The 23,606-nt window shown below is 39.7% G+C and overlaps 1 protein-coding gene across 1 annotated transcript in view; it reads right to left on the bottom strand.

Annotated features, from left to right (window-relative positions):
• LOC132293933 (probable acyl-CoA dehydrogenase IBR3) overlaps positions 1–23,071 on the bottom strand; it is a 35,312-nt gene extending 12,241 nt beyond the window's left edge. The window contains exons 1-11 of the mRNA XM_059791603.1: positions 22,813–23,071; positions 22,366–22,500; positions 22,047–22,187; positions 21,761–21,892; positions 5,831–6,016; positions 5,507–5,584; positions 5,135–5,254; positions 2,226–2,324; positions 2,007–2,124; positions 653–918; positions 307–498 (exon numbers count right to left, since the gene is read on the bottom strand). Coding sequence (XP_059647586.1) covers positions 307–498; positions 653–918; positions 2,007–2,124; positions 2,226–2,324; positions 5,135–5,254; positions 5,507–5,584; positions 5,831–6,016; positions 21,761–21,892; positions 22,047–22,187; positions 22,366–22,500; positions 22,813–22,947 — 1,602 coding nt within the window. The 5' untranslated portion in view covers positions 22,948–23,071. The remainder of the gene's footprint in view (positions 1–306; positions 499–652; positions 919–2,006; positions 2,125–2,225; positions 2,325–5,134; positions 5,255–5,506; positions 5,585–5,830; positions 6,017–21,760; positions 21,893–22,046; positions 22,188–22,365; positions 22,501–22,812) is intronic.
• Between the last annotated feature and the right edge of the window lie 535 nt (positions 23,072–23,606).

Genomic DNA, 23,606 nt, shown 5'->3' with positions numbered 1-23,606 from the left:
AATATACACAAATATATTGTACACTACCAGGCACAAAATTCAATCCTTTCCACAAATTAGAAAACTGATGACTAAGCAAGCTGGACCACTGGAAGCTTTTTATATGTATCAATAAATCATCTCTTAATGGTCGCGTGAATGAATAACATCATTTCCTTTACCTTCCTGTTCGGAACTTTTGGAGCAAATCTCATACAATAATTTTTTTTGGACGCAGTGTACATTCAGAGACAATGGAAAGCCAATGTGGCAATTGCATTGATGTATTTGTTCCTGAATGCTAATGAATTTGAAGTTCATTCTTACCTCCGTATTTCCAGTATCAGGCGCCCCACAATTAAACACCTGCGGAGCCCAAACAGAACGACCCATGATCTCACAAAGGTACCCATATTCAAGGTTTGAGAGGCCAACTCCCAATAAGCAATTGTTTGAATTGTCAATAAGTTCATTTCTCCCATCAAAAATTAGTTTTCTTGCCCTGGCAGCGCTATCTAACTGCATGCAAAAATTGAAGCGTGATTCATTATGTTCAATGCCAATATATTATATTCCACAAACTTAATATAATAGCTTAAAACTTGCTTTTTAAAGAGGAAGACAAAAATAAGGAATGGAAAAAGATGGAATGGAAGAAGAACCAGATACATACAGGAATAAATAAATTCCACAAGCCTTCTCTTTTCGCTAGCTCCTTCAACTTCTCCTCCTCTGGGTGAACTGTCCAACGTAGGGTAGATTGAGCGAGTTTGGAGAATTCATTTTCCATGGGGTATATGTGATCTTCCATAAATTTAATCAATCTCTTTCTCAATTCCAAAACCTTATTACTAGGAACAAATTTCCCCCTTTCCTTTGGAAGGCCTTGATCTTTGCTCCCATTTCCAAATTGTTGTGAGTAAACTTGTTCTATTGCATCTGAATAGTTGAGGAGGAAACAGCACACTAGGCATTGGTTTTGCGTAAAAAAAAAAAAATTAACCAAATGAATGGCAAGAAAAACAAGAGATTACAAGTTTCAGGCCCCCAAACCCTAGCTCTCGCTCCCATTCTCTTTCTCTGCAATTTTCAGTGCTCTCTCTCTACCCACTCCAAACCCTAAGCGTCCTTATGTACCGGGCTACAAGAGAGTACTAAACAGGGTCCACAACCCGCAAGCGGAAAAACTCAATCATAGGGTCGTCGGGTTAAAAGCAGGTTGCAACCCGACTCGAAACCAAATTCAGGCCACAACATCCCAGTATATATAACTACAAATATATATGAATATGTGTGTGTGTGTGTGTGTGTGTGTGTGTGTGTAGACTAGTTTAAAAGTATCTTGTAGAAATAAGAGTGGAATAATGAATATTGGTTGACAAGTGCTTTGTTTTGCCTTGTAATGTGTAAAAGTTTTTAGCAATAAAATTGTGAGTTCTAATCATTTGTATTTGTTCTCGCTTAATTACTATTGTGATGTAATTTACTTTAACAGGCTTTATGGTTTATATAATAGTAGTATTTTAAACGCTTCGCATGTTGAGATGACTTAATCTTCCCCAGAGACGTTAGTTCTACCCTATTAGTGTTAGGAATGGTATTAATCAGCTTATTACTTTATCAGTAGTAGGATTGTACCATTAGTACTGGCGTGTAATAGTATTGTTGTTCCTCTTTCTCCAAGTGCACCGATACTTAGATTCGACTATAAAATAAGATATATTATTTCTCCATTATGCAATTCTCCTAAAAGGTAGGAAATTTCATAAAGTTAACACCTCATCAATCTACTAATCTTACTATTTCTATTACGGGAATTGGGAAATAAATACACAACCCCAAAGGGTTGGCTCAAGTGGGTAAGAACTTGACCATGGTGCCTCAGGAAGCATCAGGTCTAAGGTTCAAATCTCTTAGGTGCAAACAATTCCTTGAGGGGGTGTGTGTGAGTATCAAATAGGGCAAAAAATAATAATAAGAAATAAATATACTACAACATCAATTAAATTGTTTAAGGATAAAGCTACCAGATGGAGGACGTTGAGGAAGCACAGATTTTCGTTGAATATATGACCATGCAGCATCTATGAGTACATTAGCTTTTCTTCCTGTTTGTTGTGCACGCTCACCTCCTGAAGCATTACCCTGCAGAGTTATGGTGAATAAAATCATATATGAAGTACCAAATTGGCAATGTAATTTCAAATTATCAAAATCAACAGATTGGATTTGACGGTTTAATATACCATAATCCATCTACTATGTACTCCTGCATAGATTGATGCCCCACGAAACAAGGAAAAGGCAATATAGAACTTCCACTCATCAACAGGCCATGGTTTTCCCTACATTGCAGTTCCAGTAAGATAAACAGTAGTAAGTGGAAGTATGCTAGGTGACAAATATTAGAACATTAAGATGGACACCAATCACATGTCAGTAACTACACATTCAGGGGGGTAGATCCCTTCAGTCTTAATTAAAGACGAATAGAGTTAACCCTCATCACATTCATATGTATTCTTTAAATAAAATATTTTGATTATAGCAGCCAGAGTTCACTTTCAGAACCACTAATAGAATGACAATACATAAAATAATTATTATTATCAAGTTGTAATGGTGATAAAGCTCCAGGCCAGATAGATTCACTATGCAGTTTCTTAAGGAGAGCTGGGAGGTGGTGCGTAGTGAGGTGACGGGCACCTTTCAGGATTTTCATTCTCATGGCACATTTGAGAAATCATTGAACGCGTCTTTCATGGCCCTTATTCCTAAGAAGGGCGACGCCTCTGATATTAAGGACTTTAGGCCAATCAGCTTAGTGGGAGGTATGTATAAGCTTATTGCCACGGTCCTTGCTTTTAGGATGCAAAATGTTTTGCATGGAATTATTTCAGTGTCACAAAATGCTTTTGTTGGAGGACGACATATTTTGGATTCCGTTCTTATCGCAAGGGAATGTGTTAACTCTAGATTGAAGAGTGGAGTTCCTGGCGTCTTATGCAAACTTAACATCGAGAAAGCCTATGATCACATTAATTGGAAGTTTCTTCTTTACTTGCTTCGGACGATGGGGTTCAGAGATAGGTGGATAAAATGGATTGAATCTTGCATCTCGTCCGTTATGTTCTCTGTGCTTGTGAACGGATCTCCTGCTGGTTTTTTCCCGATTTCGCGCGGTTTAAGACAAGGAGATCCCTTATCGTCTTTTTTATTCCTTATTGTTATGGAGGGATTGAGCAGATTAATGAAAAGAGAGGAGGAACTGGGTTACATAAGGGGGTTCATAGTCGGTAGAGATGTTGCTCATCAAATTAAGATATCCCATTTGTTGTTTGCGGACGAAACCTTGGTTTTTTGTGATGCTGATGTCTCCCAACTCAAATAGTTGAGGTGCATTCTTGCTCGTTTCCAAGCGGTGTGGGGGATGTCCCAACTCAGATACTTAAGGTGCATTTTCGCTTGTTTCCAAGCGGTGTCCGGACTTAAAATCAATGTTGGAAAGAGTGTGCTTGTCCCAGTGGGGGATGTTCCAGATATTTCCTCCTTAGCTGCAGTTCTTGGGTGTGGAGTTAGTGTTTTTCCACCTCCTTATCTGGGATTGCCTTTGGGAGTTTCCTCCAGGAGAGTGGGGAGTTGGGATCCGGTGATTAACAGGTATGAAAAAAGATTGGCAAAGGGGGGGAAGGTCACTCTTATTAAGAGTACCCTCTCATCCCTTCCTACCTATTTCTTATCTCTGTTTCAAATCCCGTGCTCTATTGCTGAACGAATCGAAAAAATTCAGAGAGACTTTCTTTGGGGTGGAAGAGGAGAGGAGTTCAAGTACCATCTTGTTAATTGGGAGCAAGTTTGCAAACCTTTGAAATTAGGCGGTTTAGGCATTCGAAAGCTGGTCCCTTTCAATAGAGTTTTATTGGGGAAGTGGTTATAGAGGTTCGGTAAAGAGCGTCATCAACAGTGGAGAAGAGTTGTCTCGTGTCGTTTTGGGGAGGAAAGTGGGGGTTTTCCTCTCATCCTGTTTCTGTCACGGGAGGCGTTGGCGTTTGGAAATTCATTCGAAAGGGTTGGGATGTGTTTTCCACCCATATTAGATTCAAGGTTCGTAATGGTAGGTATGTTCGATTTTGGGAAGATTTATGGTGTGGTGATCAGTTGTTGCCTCTATACCTTCCTCATCTCTTCAGTATTGCTGAGAATAAGCATGCTTACGTAGTGGACTGTTATCAACTCGATAGCAGTGGGGTTATGTGGGATATGCGTTTTAGGCGTTCTTTTCAAGATTGAGAGATGGCAGAAGCATGCATTTTTTTGGACTTGTTGTATTAGACAGAAGGATGTTGGCAGAGGTTGTGATGATATTTTGCGGATCCCCTCCACTCATGGTAGATATGGAGTAAGATCCATGTTCTTGTGTTTGTCTAATTTCGCTGGCCAAGAATTCCGATGGAAGTCTTTTTGGCACTCTAAAGCTCCTCTTAGAGTCACATTCTTTGTTTGGACTGCTACCTAGGGAAAGGTTTTGACATTTGATAATTTGCGAAGGAGAGGCAATACCATTGTTAACTGGTGTTGCTTATGTAAAACAGACGGTGAGTCCGTAGATCACATTCTTATGCATTGTCGCGTATGATTGTTGGAATCCCATATTCAGTATTTTTGGCATTCAGTGGGTAATGCCTAAGCACTCTATTCAATTAATCAACGCACAGAGAAGATGCCCTGTTAAAGGTCATGCTCGTGATTTTTGGAGGATCGTCCCACACTGTGTTTGGTGGTTTGAAGGAAAGGAATCATCTCTTGCAAACTTAAAATCTCATATTCTTCGTTCTCTTTTCTGTTATGTAAGAGGCAGCGCTTGCTCCTCGATTGATGATTTGTTCGATCTGTTGGACTCTGTTGGTCCTTAGGTTTTTCGTTTTTGTGTATTAGGGACGCGTTCCCCTTTTGAATGCTTTTCTAATATATTTTACTTATCAAAAAAAAATTTAATCAAATGGATAACTATTTCCGTTGGAGAAATGTATGCACCATAGAAGCTCAATGCTTTACTGAGCACCTATTTTATCCTTTTTTATATATAAGATCATTTGCATTTGTTAATTATTGTACATGAGAACTACCAAATTTTAGTTGGCAATATAGATCTTACAGCCGCAGAGCAGTATTCTGCCACGTATTCTGCCACTGAAGGAAGTCCTTCAGGAATACCAGTAACTTCCAAACCTTCATCCTGTTGTATGTTATCAAGCCCGAAATTCACAACATAATGCTGTTGAGAAAAGAAAAAAAAAAAATTACATCAATTATCTCAAAAATGTCAGTTGTCGAGCTTCTACACTTGTTTTCTAACAAAATTTTAAGTATCAAGTGATTTAATAGGGAATTTCACAGTTAGTTTAAACAAATCAATAAAAATAATTCCAAAACTAATGAGGATAAAAGAACCTTTGCAGTTACATTAAACAAATCGCAAGAGCATCTTCCATAGAAAATTTTGAGGATTGCAAAATGAATTAATTACCAAGCAGCTATATGCAACATCGCACATTTGGTTCCCAAGGGTGGATAACTCCCAGTCAAGAATGCCAATTACTTTATCCTGCAGCATAAACAAGTAATTAGATGGAATTTACGTAAAGCAGTAAATATGTAGAGATTTAAACCACATTAGGAACCAACTCTAGAACAAAACAACTTGACATCCTATTTTCTTAAAAATTTAAATTCACAAGTTCATGATTCATACAAGCAAATTGTCCACTCAATGAATAATATGAGTATTCCAATAACTAAATTGACTTGAGTTTTTGCTTTCAATATGTTCAAAGTTTTTGAAGTACCACACCTCAATGGGATGGAATACAAGATTATCAATTCGAAAGTCGCCATGAACTAGGCCTGCAGCTGCTCTTGAGGAATCTTCAAGAGGAATATGTTTCCGTAGCCAGTCAACCAGCTGTAACATCTTCGGATTTCTCTCCGACTTGCCCTCACCAGTTGAAGAAATATATTGTTTGGTCCACCTCTCTATCTGAAGTGATTATATTGCATTAGATAATGTTATATTCATAAATGCGAATAAGCACCACCAAGTTGCATGTAGTTATAAGATCTAATAAACAAGAAAGTTAATAATAGCAATTACACAAATAACATCAAAAGACACTTCAATGGGTAACAACACCCTAAGAATCACAGATATGGACAAGGACATAGGTACAACACAATACGGACACACCGATACAACAAATTTAATATAATAAATAAAAAGAGAGAGAGACAAAAACACAGCACAGATACGTAAAAAAAAAAAACTAATATAATGTATTATTATATATGCAAAACATATTTTTGCTTTTTTTTTTTTCCAAATTATCATGAATGATTGAATGTAATCACTAATTTAAAGCTTAGAGCTGGATAGATATTGTTTTTTTTTTTTTCCTAAACCTACCCATAATATGTTTTTCAAAGAACATATATAATTGCAGACCTATCCCATCATGTCCCGAAAGTGTCACAGACGTGTCCATCGTGTCCATGCCGTGTCCAACAAAGAAAAGAAAAAACTCAAATTACAAGATACTTTTAGCCATGTTGGAAACGTGTTCGGCCATATTCCTAGACAGCACCTTAAAGTAAGAAAAGAAGAAAAAAGAGATCGTCCAAGTAGTCCCCCACCAATGGAACAACGGGTTGCACCATTGGTATGAGACGATCAAGTACTACTTTTTATTGTGTTTAGTTGAACCCACTTCATTTTTGCACCTTTCAACTAAGAGAAGCCAATTTTCCTTCTATTAGAGAGATTTTTTATCAGGTTAGAAAAAATTAGTTTTTTTTTTTTTGGGTGTCCACGGCTTCTCAGTTTGTTTGTTTAGTAGAAACTAAAGTTCGCCTAAGTTTGTTTGATGTCATCTCAAAGAAGATTCGGCGTAATTGGTGTTGGTTAAATAACTATTCTTCTCATGCTTATGGTAGGATTTGGGTGGGATGGAATCCCTTGGTGTTCTCTGTGACTGCTGTTCATGACACTGGACAAAGCATGCTGCTTAAAACTGGGGAGCAATTCTGGTGCTCTCCAGTGATGCTGCAAATACTAGAAAAGAAAGACAAGAGCTTTGGGAGCAGCTTGTACATTACTCTACTATTGCTAATGGTCCTTGGATTGACCTTGGGGATTGGAATGCTATTTGCTTTTATGGTGATAAAAGGGGGGGTGGCAGAGTTCCTCAAAACCTGCTTGATGAATTCAATCAATTGTATTCAAACTGCTGGCTTGATGGAGTTGTTTGCTTCCAATGGGGACTGGTCCTGGTGTAATAGACAGAGGGCCTCTAGAAGAATTTTTGTTAAAGTTAGACAGGGTCTTTATCAATGACATGTGGTTAGATCAATTGCCTGGTACTAAGGTCTCTTATAGCTCTGCTAAGTGCTCTGACCACTATGGTCTTCTGGTTCATATTTCCAAGGATTTTGCCTCTGGTCCAAAACCCTTTAAGATGCTTAAGGCGTGGTGTATACAAGATGCAATGTATCCTTTGGTTGAGAAAGCCTGGGAGAGTGAGGTGGGTGGTAGTCCTTTCCACATAATACTTAAGAAGCTCAGGAATGCCAAATCTGCCATCAAAGAATGGAATAAGAATTGCTATGGTGATGTAAGACAGAAGGTTATTGAAGCTAGGAAGCAATTGGAGGATGATCAGTTGGGTCTTCTAGCTGATACTAGGGGTTCCATGTTTGATTCAGAGCAGAGGGCTAGAGAAACTCTTCAGGCTGCCCTCAGTGATCAAGAAATTCTATTTGCTCAGTAATCCAGAGTTCGATGGTTGAAGGATAATGATAGATGTGCAGCCTATTTTTATCACAAGCTGAAGCAAAACAGAAATTTTAATGCCATTACTAGTGTGGAGAATGATAATGGGGATACAACAACTGATTTAAAAGTCATTAGAGAATGGTTTGTGGATTATTACACCAATCTGTTTTCTAAAAGAGATGTTGTTGTGTGTGCTATTAGTCCTAGACATCAACTTCAAGAGATGGATGCTCTCATGCTTGATAGGGAAGTTGGCTATGAGGAAGTGAAGGATGTGGTTATGAGGTTTAATCCAGACAAATCCCCTGGGCCTGATGGGTTCCCTGCAAGGTTTTTTCAAACCTTTTGATCTAGTATTAATAAAGACCTAGTATCAGCAGTTCAACATTTTTTTCGAACCAGTACCATGCCAATTGGGGTGAGTAGCTCTTTCATTGCTCTTATACCCTAAGGTTGGGAATGCAATGAAGCTTGGGGAATTTCGACCTATTGCACTTTGTAATGTGTTGTACAAGATAATTACCAAAATTATGAACAATACGTTGTCTAAAGTGCTTCCTAATCTAGTGGGGGTTAAACAATGTGCCTTTGTTAAAGACAGAAACATTCAACATGCCTTAGTAATGGCCCATGAGTTGATTAGAGACTTTAATTCTGCAAGACATGCTTCAATGGCAATGAACGTGGATCTCAAGAAAGTATATGACTTAGTCTCATGGAAATTTTTATTGCAGGTGTTAAGGAAGTATGCATTGGATTTCTTGGGTTTTGTTCAGAGTAATATATATGAGAGAGAGAGAAGTTTCAGACTTGTATATTCATCATCTTCTAACCTAATAAAGTGTACAAGGCTTATATAAAGAGTACAAGTCTTACTTAACTACACAAGGGCCCCTATCAACTTTCTGTAATTACATAATGGCCCAACACTTATATATGTATATATATATATATATATAAAACATTCTAACACTCCCCCTCAAGCTAGAGAATATATATCAAATAATCCCAGCTTGGAACAAAATAGTTCTTAACCGATTATGACCCAATGCTTTGGTAAACATATCAGCTAATTGATTTTCAGACTTCACAAATGGAGTAGAGATGCTCCCACTTAATATTTTTTCCCGAATGAAGTGACAATCAACTTCGATATGTTTGGTCCTCTCATGAAACACAGGATTTGATGCAATGTGAACTGTTGCTTGATTATCACAGAACAATTGAGTAGGAGCCTCAACTATCAACCCAAGTTCTTTTAGAAAATGTTGTATCCATATCAACTCACTAGTGGTATAGGCCATTGCCCTATATTCAGCTTCAGCACTAGATCGAGCTACTACCGTATGCTTTTTACTTCGCCATGTAACAAGATTTCCTCCTACAAATGTGCAATAGCCTGTAGTAGATCTCCTATCTGAAGGAGAACCAGCCCAGTCAGCATCTGTAAAACCTTCCACCCTGAGATAACCATTTGATTTATATAGTAACCCTAAACCTGGAGCTTTCTTGAGATATCGTATAATCCGAAGAACAGCAATCCAATGTGGCATTCTAGGAACTCCCATGAACTGACTCACAACACTAACTGCATATGAAATATCAGGTCGAGTGATAGTGAGATAAATTAATTTCCCAACAAGGCAGCGAAACCTGCCCGGGTCATTAAATAGATCGCCCTCATCAAATACAAGTTTTGTATTTGAATCCATAGGAGTATCAACCGGACGACCACACAACATATCTGTTTCTTCTAATAAATCCAACACATATTTGCGTTGGGATAAACTTATACCGTTCTTAGATCTAGCAACTTCAATGCCCAAGAAATACCCAAGTTTACCCAAGTTTTTAGTGTGGAATTAATATTGCAGAAACAACTTCAACTTAGCAATGCCTTCAAAATCATCACCTGTGATCACAATATCATCTACATACACCATAAGAAATATGAAGCCAGCTTTAATGCGCCGGTGAAACACCAAATGGTCGGTCTGACATCTCTTAAGACCAAATTTTAACGCCACCTCAGAGAATTTTCCAAACCAAGCCCGTGGAGATTGTTTCAATCCATACAGGGCCTTTTTAAGGTGACAAACAGTGTGAAGATACTCCCCATGAGCAACAAACCCAGGTGATTGCTCCATATAAACCTCTTCTGCTAAGTCACCATGCAAAAAGGCATTTTTAACGTCTAACTGAAACAGAGGCCAATGTCTATTAGCAGCAAGAGAAATCAAAACACGAATAGAAGAAATCTTAGCAACGGGAGAAAATGTCGCGTCATAGTCAATACCATAAGTTTGGGTATAACCTTTGGCAACAAGACGTGCTTTTAAACGCTCAACAGACCCATCTGGAAGATACTTCACAGTATATACCCAGCAATAACCAACAGGTGTGACATCCGGAGGTAATGGAACAAGATCCCACATGCCATTCTTATGCAAAGCATCCATTTCATCTTGCATTGCGTTCCTCCAGCCCAAATCAGACAACGCATCCTGCACAGTCTTAGGAACGAATGTAGTAGACAACTTAAAGGAAAAACAGGAGAATGATGGCGATAAGGAATTATAAGAGACATAATGAGCAATAGGATGGTGAGTAACACATGAGCGAGGAGCTTTACGAAGTGCAATAGGCAAGGAATCAAACACAGTGGAAGGCGTCGGATCCAAAGACTCGGAAGACGATGGAGGAGGCATGACAACAGATGGCTTTGGTCTTCGAGTGTACACCTGTAACGGGGCAAATAAAGGAACAAGAGATCGAGGTTGAAGAGAGAGTGAGGGAATAGGAACGGCAGAAGGAGGCGACACAAGAGTGATATCAAGAAGTGAATCAGTATCTGAAAAATATGGGATAGACTCAGAAAACATTACATCTGCGCTAATAAAGTACCGTTGAGAAACAGGACTATAGCAGCGATAACCTTTATGAGAGCGAGAGTAGCCAAGAAAAACACACTTTGTGGCACGTGGGTCTAATTTATCAAAACCAGGACCAAGATTATGGACATAACATACACATCCAAAAACCCTAGGAGGAAGAGAAAACAAGGGAGAATCAGGAAATAAAATAGAATGTGGAGATTTGCCATCTAAAACAGATGACGGCATACGGTTAATAAGATGACAGGCAGTACGAACAGCATCACCCCAAAACCGTTTAGGCATACGCATATGAAACAAAAGAGCATGAGTTACTTCTAAGAGATGTCGATTCTTACGCAACTCCATTTTGTTGTGGAGTATAAACACATGAATTTTGATGAATAATTCCTTTATCACTAAGATATGTATCAAATGGAGTTGAAGAATATTCCTTAGCATTATCAGAACGTAGAATATGAATTAGACATCCAAACTGAGTTTTGATTTCTTTGCGAAATTTTTGAAAAATTAAAAATAACTCAGAACAATCTTTCATTAAAAACAACCAAGTCAGGCCAGAATAATCATCCACAAATGTCACAAAATAATGAAATTTATTGATTGAAGAATGTTTTATTGGACCCCATACATCTGAATGAACCAAATGAAAAGGACTAGCGACACGATTATTAACCCTAGACTTGAAAGACACGCAATGGTGCTTACTAAGTTGACAAACTTCACATGACAAGAATTTCAAATGACTAAGACAAGGAACTTGACGCTTCAAAACTTGAAGTGACGGGTGACCAAGGCGACAGTGCCACTGGAATGGAGACAGAGAAGACTGAAGAGCCACAGGAGAAGGTTCGAAATCAAAATAATATAAGCCACCAGCTTCATGCCCCGTACCAATCGTCTTCGTCTTCTTGAGATCCTGAAACACACAAGAAGTAGGATCAAATGTAACAGAGCACTGGAGAGATTTAGTAAGCTTACTGATAGACATTAAATTAAAGGGAAACCTGAAACCTGAGTGGATGAACCATTAGCAAGAGTAACACTTTGAGAAGGATGTACAAAATGAAAATCAGATAGAAGAGAAGAACATCCGGTCATATGATCAGATGCTCCAGTGTCTATGATCCAAGGACTGCAAGTGGAAGACAATAGACATGTGTGTGCAGTACCTGACTGGGCAAAAGTAGCCCTGGAAGATGAATTAGATGCTTGCTTATAAGATAAAAACTGAGTATACTCATCCCGTGGAACAGGAACTGTATCTGATTCAGCTACGTTGTGCGATCCAGAAGCAACATCATTCGGAGAAGAGGAAACTTGATTGGCATAACTAGATGGTTTCCCATGAAGATCCCAACAAAAGTTCACAATATGATTAGAAAGACCACAATGGGTACACTTTCTGTATTCCCTGCCACGGCCACGTCCTCCACGTGAATCACGACCACCACCCCATGACCTCCACGGTAAGTATTATGTTCACCCTTTGAAACCACTAATGTTGAACGCTCACCACTCTGTCCAGTATTCAAATTTGAGGTATCACTTGCAAGTGTAGCACGCTGAAGTCTAGAAAACACCTCAGCAAGAGATGAAGTGTTGGGCTGCTCATAATCTGTGCACGAAAAGGCTCATATGCTGATGATAAACCAGTAAGAAAACGGACAACATTAAAGTCCGCACGCTGTTGTTGCATACTGCGAACATCACCTGTAATAGGCTGATACATATTCAGCTCTTCACAGACTCCCATAACTTTGAAATAATACTCTTCTATACTTTAAGTACCTTGTTCAAGATTGAAGTACTGCTTACAGAGCTCATAAACACGAGTGATATTACCTGTCCCAGAATACAATTGCAGCAATCTGTCCCATATCTCCTTGACAGTATCCAAATAAAGTAGAGTTGAACTAATTTGGGGTTCAATACTGTTTATCATCATAGAAATGATCTGAGCATCTTCCTTTTCCCATGCATCAAAGGAGACATCAGCTGCCTTGGGTTTCTCTTTAGTCAAATGAGAACCAAGACCTCTGCCTTTGAGGAAAATGGCAACAGATTTAGCCCACAATATGTAATTCTTCCCATTGAGTTTAACTGAAGTCATGGGAGAATTAAGACTGTTCGTGGGTGAAAGTAAATCTGAACTAGATGCCATGTTGAATCCAGCAAAACAGAAAAGAAGAACGGCAAAAAAAAAAACAGATTCTGTATTCTGGCCGAACCTGGAAAATGACTCGGATCTGGAACCGGGTCGAGTCTTGGACCAGGTCGGGCCTGGCCAACGGACCTGGTCAAACGGGTTGGACTAACCTGGGCTATCCAGGTTTAGCAAACCAGGATTGAAGTAGCTATAACCGCGTAGCCAAACAGAGGTCTTCTTCTTCACACCTTCACAGACGCCGGGGAATAACGCGGCGGCGACGACGGCAACCCAATCACAAGTAACGGCCAAATCCATAAGCAGCGATCGCTGCAACTTCCAGCCAACAGAGATGAACCTCACCTCTGCGAATCAAGATTGCAGAGGTCGGCGAGCTCGCTGGCAACCAAAAAGAAGCTGCTGGCAACGACAAACACGGCAGAGACGACGACGAACGACAACGAACACGGCAGAGACGACGACGAACAACTCCCAGATCGGACGATGCTACAGATTTGACGATGATGAACAAGCCGCTACTGATGACGACAAACAAGGAACCGACGATAGAGATCACCAACACCACAACTGCAATTCAAATCTTATACAACAAGAACCCAATTACGATTCTCACACCCATGAACGTACGCTCTGATACCATGTTCAGAGTTATATATATGAGAGAGAGAGAAGTTTCAGACTTGTATATTCATCATCTTCTAACCTAATAAAGTGTACAGGCTGATATAAAGAGTACAAGTCTTACTTAACTACACAAGGGCCCCTATCAACTTTCTGTAATTACATAATGGCCTAACACTTATATATATATATATAAAACATTCTACCAGGTTTCAACTGTTCTCACAACTTCTAGATACTATATCCTAGTTAATGGATCTCCTACTGGGTTTATCCAACCAGGTAGAGGGCTTCGACAGGGCTGTCCTCTATCTCCTCTCCTATCCACATTGGTAACTGAGCACCTTTCTCAAACTATCAACAATGTTGTTCAAAGAGGTGAGATATCAGTGACTCATGCAGCTAGAAGGTGTCAATCTTCTTCCTGTCATATATTTTTTGCAGATGATCTTCTGGTGGCATGTGAGGCTTCCATTTCCAATGCTAGGGCCCTTGCAAGTATATTTCAAAAGTTTGAGGTGTCCACTGATTTGCAAGTTAGTAAAACAGAAGTCTTAGTGTTTTGTTCTCCAGAGCAACTAGAAGAAAGCAGGCCATTGTTAATTTGCTCCAATGCACTGAAGAAAAATTTCCTATTAAGTATTTGGGACTACCCTTGTGTCCCAATGGTTTAAAGAAATCTCAATGTCATGCTCTCATTGATAGAGTCACTCACAAAATCCAATGTTGGAACACTCGATTACTGGCAGGTAAGGCTGAGCTTATAAGGGCTGTGGTAACTCCTATCTTTCTGTATTGGTGTGGTAGTTACAACATCCCAATTGCTGTCATAAACCTACTTTAGAGAATGTGTAGAGATTTCGTATGGGGGACTAAGGATCATTCCAAGAAAATGCATCTGCTGAAATGGGATTTGATCTCTACACCCAAGTCTGAAGGTGGTTTTGGGGTGAGGAAGTTGGTTGACATTCAAGTAGCCTCAAAGTGTGTATTGGCCTGGGACTATCTAATTAGCAAAGACAGGCTTTGGGTACCTTGGTTTAAACAGAGGTATGCTCCTCATTCTTCTTTCTGGAATGCTATCCCTAGGGGTTCTTCTATTATTTGGAAATCCATGTTGGCTGTCAAAGACCTTATGCTGCAGAATGTGTACTATAAAATTGGAACTGGTGCGTCTATTTCTACCTTCCTAGACCCTTGGTGTGATAGACAAACAATTGTTCAGAAGTTTGGACATGGGCTCGTCAGGAATCTCTCCTTACATAGGAACTCTACATTGGATAGTCTCATCCTTAATGGTTCTTGGAATTTTCAGTTTCTGCAGGCTACTGAGTTGCATCAGTTTCGGGAGTTTGTGCTTAATGTGCCTCTCTATGCTGGGGAAGACACTTTACAATGGGCTGGTGGAACTTTCACATTCAAGAAGGCCTGGCAGGCATGTAAAACTGCAGGTGAACAGGTAGCTTGGCACTCTTTGTGTTGGGGTAAGGCCAGACCTAGATGGTCTGTGAACGCAGTTTTTGTGTTGCATGATAAGCTGCCGTCTTTGGTGAATTTGCAGAAAAGGAAAATTAGGTTGGCAGCTAGATGTTCTTTATGTTGCAGGGAGGTAGATACCAGAGATCACATTTTTGTGGCATGTACTTTTTCTCGGGGTTTTTAGGCTTGGCTTGGGGAGGTTCTTCAATGGAATATGGAGCAGTTTGCTATGGTCTCTAGTGTCAGTGCTCTGTTTGTTTGGTTTCAACAGCTTTACCAAGATTCAAGGTCTCTAAAAAGTTTGTTTGTTGCTGCTCTTTGGGGTATTTAACAAGAAAGAAATGCCAGACTGCATGACAACATTTCTAAGAATCTAGTGGCAGTGGCACAACATATGCCATGGGAGGTGTTGGATGTTCAAGATGCTACACTCAATGATATTGTCCCTTAAGTTTTTTCAATTCTTTGATGTGTATTGGAAGTGGGCTTTTCTATGTTTTGTATTTATCTGTGGTCCGTTCTCTGAGGGTATGCCCTCTGTGCTCCTGTATTTCACTCTTTATCTTTAATACAATTCAACACCAATTATGAAAAAAAAAAAAAGAAGTTAGAAGTTGTTCGGTTACAAGTATTACAGATTCCTTTACTTCCTTTGGAATTAGTACTTTTTTTATACATATATAAGTACAATTTTATTAAAGAGTGCTCAAAGGGGGGAGCGCAGCCGAGGAACAAATTCACAAAAGAAAGCACTATACCCTTAAACCATTCAAAAAACCAACAAAATAGTCTACAGATATACAAACACACCCTTTCACCCAAAAAATAAGGAATACAAAATAGAATACTTCAGCACCCAAATTGATGCTTCCACACCCTTAACAGATCTCCTATTCCTCTCCCTCCATAAACCCCACCAAATACATAACGGACTAACCCTCCAAGCTTCACAAGATTGACTTCCCACTGTACATCCCTTCCAAGACTTAAGAGCTTCTGTAATGCTCGCCGGCAATACACACTACATCCTGAAAATAGATAAGGAACATAGCCCAAACATCACTCACTACTAGGCAATGCAATAAGAGATGAGTCACCAACTCCTTAGCTCTATTGCACATACAACACCAATTGACTACGATCCAACGACGCTTCTTCAAGTTGTCCATGCCCAAGATCTTCCTTCACACCACCATCCATCCGAAGAAAGCCACCTTGAGAGGGGCTTTTGTCTTCCATGGAAATGCGATCTCTGAATCTCCTTGAAGCATTTGACAAAACAATTTAACCACAAATCCATCCTGCATAGCTCCTCTCTAACAGCACCTATCATCGCCCTCCATGTTCACCGTGTACCGATTGATTAAATCAAAGAAAGCTATAACCTTTTCCAACTCCCAACTCCGAATCAGCCTAGCAAACTAAACATCCCATGTCACCGCCCCGTTTAGAAGACGATAACAGTCGACCACCATGCTATGTTTGTCAATCACCAACCTGAACAGTTTAAGAAATATGTGCGAGAGGATTACCCTCACACCAAGCATCCAACCAAAACCTGATCCGCCTCCCACTTAGTCCACCATCTCCTTTCAGATCTAAATCTGCAATCTCTGCCATCAACTGGTTTTTCCTCCACTCCGAATTACTAAATATCTCCCAATTCCAATTCTTGATGTCGAGCTTCAAGAGTTTCAGTTTGTGGGCCAAAACATAGCTAGGATTTCCTTGCATCTGGTACTCCCCCAACCCATGATACACATTATCTTCAAAGTCCTCTGCACTAAGCCACATATTCTCAAATCAAGAAGGAGACTTCACCTGCCACAGCCCGCAACAATCCAACAAGATAGGAATATGATCCGACCTAGGCCTAGCCATAGCCACTCCACTAGGGCAACATCAGGGAATTCCTCTTTCCAATCTCCCAACACCAAAAACCAATCAAATTTAAAAAGAGTAGGCGCCTCTCAGCCATTGGACCAAGTGAAATGAGCACCCTCCATAGGCAAGTCAATCAATTGATTCCAGCCAATGAACACAAAGAACTCATGCATACCTGATGTCAGATACCTATGTGGATCTCTCATATGGGAATCTGAAGATGTTTAAGTAACCACCCAAACACCATGCGACACTCCCATCTCCTGCAAACATTCCCACGCTCCTCAGGAACTAGGCCCCTTTGGAAATCATCAGTGGGCCCATACACAGCCAAAAAATACCTCATTTTACCCATCTTCTTCAATAAAGAATAGACAAGATATAGACCATCTGGTCCATCTCCCCCTTATCCACCTCCACTTTAGATAACCACCACTTATCCCAAAGCGTTAAATCCTGCCCACTGTCACGCCCCACCGATGGAGGTTATGCCACGCAGGCGACACACAAGCGCTGAGTAGGATGCTGCATGGCAACTGCATGGCGAAAGGAGTTTCTAGAGTCTTCCGGAGTTATCTAGAGTAGTATGGAGTATTCTAGAATTGTGTAGAATCTTGTAGAAATGTGTAGATACTTGTAGAAGTGTATGGAAGTGTAACGAAGGTGGGAAAAGATTCTAGAGAATCGATCTCCACCGTTGGTTAGAATGCATCTTAGCAGTCCTTAGGGATGGGGATGCCTATAAATAGGAGTAGGACTTCATTTTGGAGTCATCAAGTCCTGGGGTGAGTCTTGAGAGCCTTGTAGAGAGTGAGTGGCTAGCCTTGTACAAAACATTCTTTGAAGTAATAAAAGTACCCTTTCCTTGCCAATCAAACTGTGCCTAAGTGTGTGTGAGTGCGCAAGCCAAGAGTGAGGGGCGAGGGCCACTACAACACTAGTAAGCGCACGAGGGGAGTGTGTTGGCTAAGGTGTGCACGAGAGTTAGGCTGATCAAGTGCTTGCGCGGGTAGAAGCAACGCCTTGGTGCCGCACGGGTTTAGCTAGAGTGGTGCTGAAACTTTAGACCCGTGACACCGCGATACTTACCACATCAGGTGCCACCCATTCAACATATATACCTCCCCATAAACTCTAGATAATATCCCTAGTAGGCAAAACCAATTTGGATTCTTTTAGGCACACCACCTGCGCTTCCAACATTCTCACCATCATCTTCACCGCCTTCTTTTTGTCCGGGTCGCTCAAACCGTGAATATACCAAAATCTTATTCTAAGGTTCATGGAAAAACAACTAACCTCAGCTCCCCCTTCCTTCCACCCTCTCCCTCCCTTCCACTTCTATTATCATAATTCACATATGTGACGAAGTTTCTTAACTCCCTCTCACCCCGACATAGCCCTCCCTTCCTCCTTCCAAGGCCTTGGCTTCCCTTAATGCTGCGTTTGGTACGCAGGAATGGAATGCCCATTCCAACCATTCCTTTGTTTAGTATAAAATTTAAAGTCGAATTAACCATTCCCTTGGAATGAAAATTCATTCCACAACTAAACCTGTGGAATGGCCATTCCATTCCCAATTAAATTTTAAAAAAAAAAAAATTTAAGTTCCCAAAAATCCCTCATATTCCAAGTCAAAAAACCACAACCACCACCACCACTGCCACTACCATCCTCCTCCACCACCTTCACTGCCACCACCACCACTGTCTCCGCCTTCCACCTCGACCACCACACCACCGCCATCTCTACTGCCTTCAACGGTTACGCCACCGCCACAGCCACCAACTTCCACCATGCCACCGCCACCTCCACTACATTCCACCACCGTCATTGCCACCACCACAATCACTGTTACCGCCACCACTGTCGTCGCCTTCCACCTACACCGTTGTCGGCGTTGCTACAACTGTCGCAGCCGCCGCCTTCCACCACCATCGCACCACTGCCATCGCCGCCGCCATTGTCTTCCACATCCACCACCTACACTACTACCTCCTTCCACTACCACCACCACCACCACCACCACTGCTTCCATCACCGCCTTCCACCACCACCACCTATACCACTGCCACCTTCCACCGCCACCACAACCGCCTTCCAATATCACCACCTACAACACTTCGCATTCCACCTCCACTACCAAAGTCGCCGCCATCCCCACCACCCTATTTCTTTTGAAAAAAAATTATAGGAGAAAGGTATTTTATTAATTTAATTTATTTGTCACCGGGTATTTTGGACAATTCAATTTGAGATTCATTCCATTCTAGGTTTTAAATTGGTCCAACAAAACACTAAAATGGTCATTATCATTTCATATTTGCATGGGAATGAGAATGACCATTCCATTGCATTCATATTCTCATTCCATTCCCACTTGCATTTCATTCCATTCTGCATATCAAAAGAAGCATAATAGTATTCTACACACCTTAGATTGTTTGGAACATAGCTTTAGCCTCCCTTTGCGTCCCTCATAGGTCAGTCCCAATTACTAATTTCTCCAATGCTGTGATCCATTCCTCAGTTTGAGTTATTCTACCCTCACTAATCAAAATTTCCTCCTCCTCTCCAAACCCCATTACAACCAGAGATTGCACCTCCTCCTACTCCATCATATTTTGTTCTAATCCAGTAGCAAGGGGAATGACATCACAACCATTTTGCTTCTCACCATTAGAGGATGTCTCCACATGCCATTCTGACAAGGTATTGTATCCATCCTCTAAACTGTGTTCTAGTACATTGGCAGTGCCATCCCTCTAATTTTCCTTTGTGTCTCCTTCCCTCAAGCTACAGTACTCCCACTATGCACCTTCAAATCCTCCATGGGTCATTGCACTCTCCTTGTCCAATCAAAGTTGCACCCATTTTCCCACACAAACAATGAAGGCTCCATCATTTTACCACTCAATCGGCCCCAGCTATTCTCTGACATAGAAAGCAACACCCTTCCTTCCTTGTCACGTTCATCCCCATATCTACCCTTTATACACACGTAACCTTGCATAGTGGAACTTGCAATCAAGGCCCACATTAGATTTAAGTGCCACCTCGAACACACGTGACCTTTCCCCCCTTTTAAATTTAAAGTGGTTACCAGATGCACCCCATTCATCGCCACACGTCCACCTGCTTATGCAACATGTCCCCTTGCATGTCCTCTTTCCCCACAATCCCCACTCCCCCCTCTTTCCCATCGCATTTTCCCCACAATATCTTCTTTCTTTTGCCTGCATATCCTCTTCCCACCAATCGTTGCATCTACCACCACTCGTCTTCTTTTATGAGAGAGCTCTCATATCTACCATTGAGGCTCACAGTCTTGGGCAACTTCTCTTCTGAAACGAAGACCCTATAACACCAAAACCACCTCTAGGATCGATTCACCCTCCTTAACCATAATCGTGATCTTAATTAGAAAAAAAAAAAAAAAAAAAAAAAAAAAACACCATAATCGTGATCTTAATAAACAACTAGACATCCAATCTTAGATTAGCATCCCACATCTCCTCGTCCCTTCCATCAAACCTTAATGGCTTCAACATGAGATGGCAGTAGAAATAGTAACAGTGTATTTGGCAAGAAGCGAGATTAAAACTCCGCATGCTACCTTCCAAGCCCGGTTGCCTACTCTTCAATTTGTGTAAGATTTCCAACTTCTATATCAAATTTCCCCACCAAACAGCATTGCAAAGCCTCTCTCCTTTGCCAAATGCCTTGTTCATCCATCTCAAAATCAAACCTGCTTTTTGATTTCGTCACCTTTTATTACTCAATTATGAGGAATTTTTTGTAACCTCAGCATACAAACGATGGCTGGAGCACCGTTGTCGTACTTCGTACAGCCCTTTTCATCTATCGAGGATCCTATTTAACTAGAATGGTAACATGAGTGAGGTGCTGAACGGAAAGAAATCTAATATGGAAAATGTCTTGGTGGATAATGGATTGTAACCTAAATGGAATACTAGGAGGTACAGAACCCTAAATGTATGAAATTTCAGTAGCTTAAAATCAAAATGTGTTGGGATTTTTAAATGGTAGAGGATTGAAATGGATTAGTTTAGGACGTTCTTTATCTACAAAGTACAATTATATAACCAAAGATCTAGTTCGCTGGATAATAGACAGGCAACCAAACTCAATAATAGTTGTAGCATATAGTGGAAGAACTATATCACATGCACTCAAGAACATGTCTCGGATACGGGTATGTGTCCAAAAGTTTGGATTTATAATATCCTCAAACCCAAGAAAGGGATGTGCCTAAATATCTTTCTTTTTATTTTTTTGAAAAAAATAATAATGTATTTGTGTAACAAGTATTCAATGAAGGCATTGCATAAATTTTTGAAGTACTAATGTAACAAACATAAAAAAAGGAATTATATGTACAATAATGTAATAATTTTTAATTATAACATGCTTGTTACACATATCCTATGCCCACCCCATTTGCCGTTTATCCGACAATATCTCTTCATGCGAATTTTAAGTCAATATTATATGTCGCTTACAGTAAGAGAATTCCCCTAATTTCAGACATTTCTTAAAAATGACGTGCCTAAATTTGATCAATTGACCCACATTGTCTGATAATCATAATTATAAGTTAATAAAATTGTAGCATTTATTAAAGGAACTCCAATAAGTCTTTTTATATTATATGTGCATGATACAATATCCCATGGCACAACATAAGTCCACTCAAGCTATCAGTTTACATTCATCCAAAATTTCTTATTTAAGGACAGAGCCACTAGTACCAGAGGTTCCTTCTAAAGATCCCTCTAACTCATTCTATGAAATTCTAGCCAATTACACAGTCCATTTCAAGGTACACGATTAACCAACAAATATAAGAGCACTAGGTTACCTAAAATCTTGAGAATATCCACACACCTGACGTTTACAATAGTTTCCGAGTTGCCCATATTTTGCTAGACCAATGGCATCCACATTAACAGAATGTAGAGAAGCTAAAGTTCTGGCAGCTGCACTGTATAGTGCCCTCCTCCGCTTAGGTGCCAAACCCTGATCAAACACATCAATGACATAATCCAACATGAAAATGAAACAAAGTGCCTAAATATTGTCTCTTTGATGAGCCAATTTACAACAGCAGTAGAACTTCAATTTATAAAACAAAAACAGGATTAAAATAAAGTGTCAGAGTAAAAGTTCATACAGGTAATGTAGGATCTAGATAAATGCGTCCTTCCAAATACTCCATGATGTAAAATGGAGTTCCAATAAGACTCGAATCCGTACACAAACAGAATACCTTAGGAACTGGAACCTGTGTATGAACACCCAGTGCCTGTTGAACCTGTCACATTGCAAATCTTATACATTACATTTTAAAAAAACTTCAGTTTATTGCCATTTTCACGTTAAGTAATGTTACTCTTTAGCATAATCACATATTATTTCAGTGCATCACAAATATAATTGCCCTTCATAAAAGAATATAAATATATATATATATATGCACACACACTGTATACCTGAAATTCTCTGTCGACGGCATGAGCAGATTGTAGTAACTTCCCAGAGGGCTTCTTTCTCAGAACATATCGCTTCACAGAAGAGCCTGAACTAACTTCCATGAGAAACGTAGGATTCGACTGACCGTGCCCGAACTAACTCACAATAACACCCAATCAAGAAAGATCAAAAACAGAACAAAAAATTCTTTGAAAAAGAAAAGAAACAATCAGACATTTCAAATTTTAATAATCCGTTGTTACGAAAAATCAATAATAAATAAAAAAATAAGTGAATTCCACTTCAAATTCAAGTCTTTACACCTCGTCTAATCCTAAATGAGTTGAATTAAGATTAATTGAGTAGAGGGTTTCTGAGTTTTCAAACAAAGAAAAAGCCCAAATTTTGAAACCTCAATTTGTTTCTTTCAGATTCTCAGCACCAAACAAAGAGAGAGAGGTTTCGACCTGAGAGACGGCGAATTTAGAAGGAGAGAGAGGGAAGTCTTGGACATTGGCTGATGAATAGCGAAACAACGCATCGAGATCGAACTCATGAGCAGGATTTACAGAAGTAACGAGATCGGATGTTCGGTACGCCATAGATTATCGTTCTTTCGTTTACAGAGTTCGTTGTTTGCAAAATGCTGAGTGAGTAACTTGCATTGGGGAAATGGATCATAAATGGGGAATAATCCAAGTAACGGATATACACATATATATAGTGACAATGGTGGTGATGTCTGATTTGGTCAAAGGAGAAGTTTTTATACGGCATTTATTTGGTACTAGGGTAAATTGTTTGATATATTAAGGTGATGTTTGGTATGTGCTTTGATTTTGACTTTTTGTTTTATCCTAAAATAAAACAATTATTTTGTTATAAAGTATTTTGAGTTGAAAATGAAAACATGTTTGGAGGCAAAAATTTGTAATGGGAATTTCGAAAATAGAAACATGTATAACATATTTGACAGCATCTTTCATTTTAAGAAATTTTAAAACAAACCATATTTAGCAGAGTTCGAATGTTGTCAAAATTGCTGAAACAAAAAATCTATTTGGCAGGAGTGTTTTTGTTTTGTTTTTTAAATTTTAAAATGTATTAATACATTATTATTTTTATATAATAGTACATTATTTGATATGGTTTGAAAATTGATATTAATATGTTGACCATTTTTTTTTTTTTTTAACAATGACGTCCATTGAAGTTTGAATGCCATGATGATTCGTGTTCATGGGGTCGTAATCGTATCGTG

The sequence above is a fragment of the Cornus florida genome, unplaced genomic scaffold, assembly GCF_030987335.1.
Source record: "Cornus florida cultivar Cherokee Brave unplaced genomic scaffold, ASM3098733v1 CherokeeBrave_3.0.0_Hap2_Chr01, whole genome shotgun sequence".
Lineage (NCBI taxonomy): Eukaryota > Viridiplantae > Streptophyta > Magnoliopsida > Cornales > Cornaceae > Cornus > Cornus florida.
The sequence above is the reverse complement of the archived record's forward strand: the minus strand, read 5'-3'. Positions and strand labels throughout refer to the sequence as shown.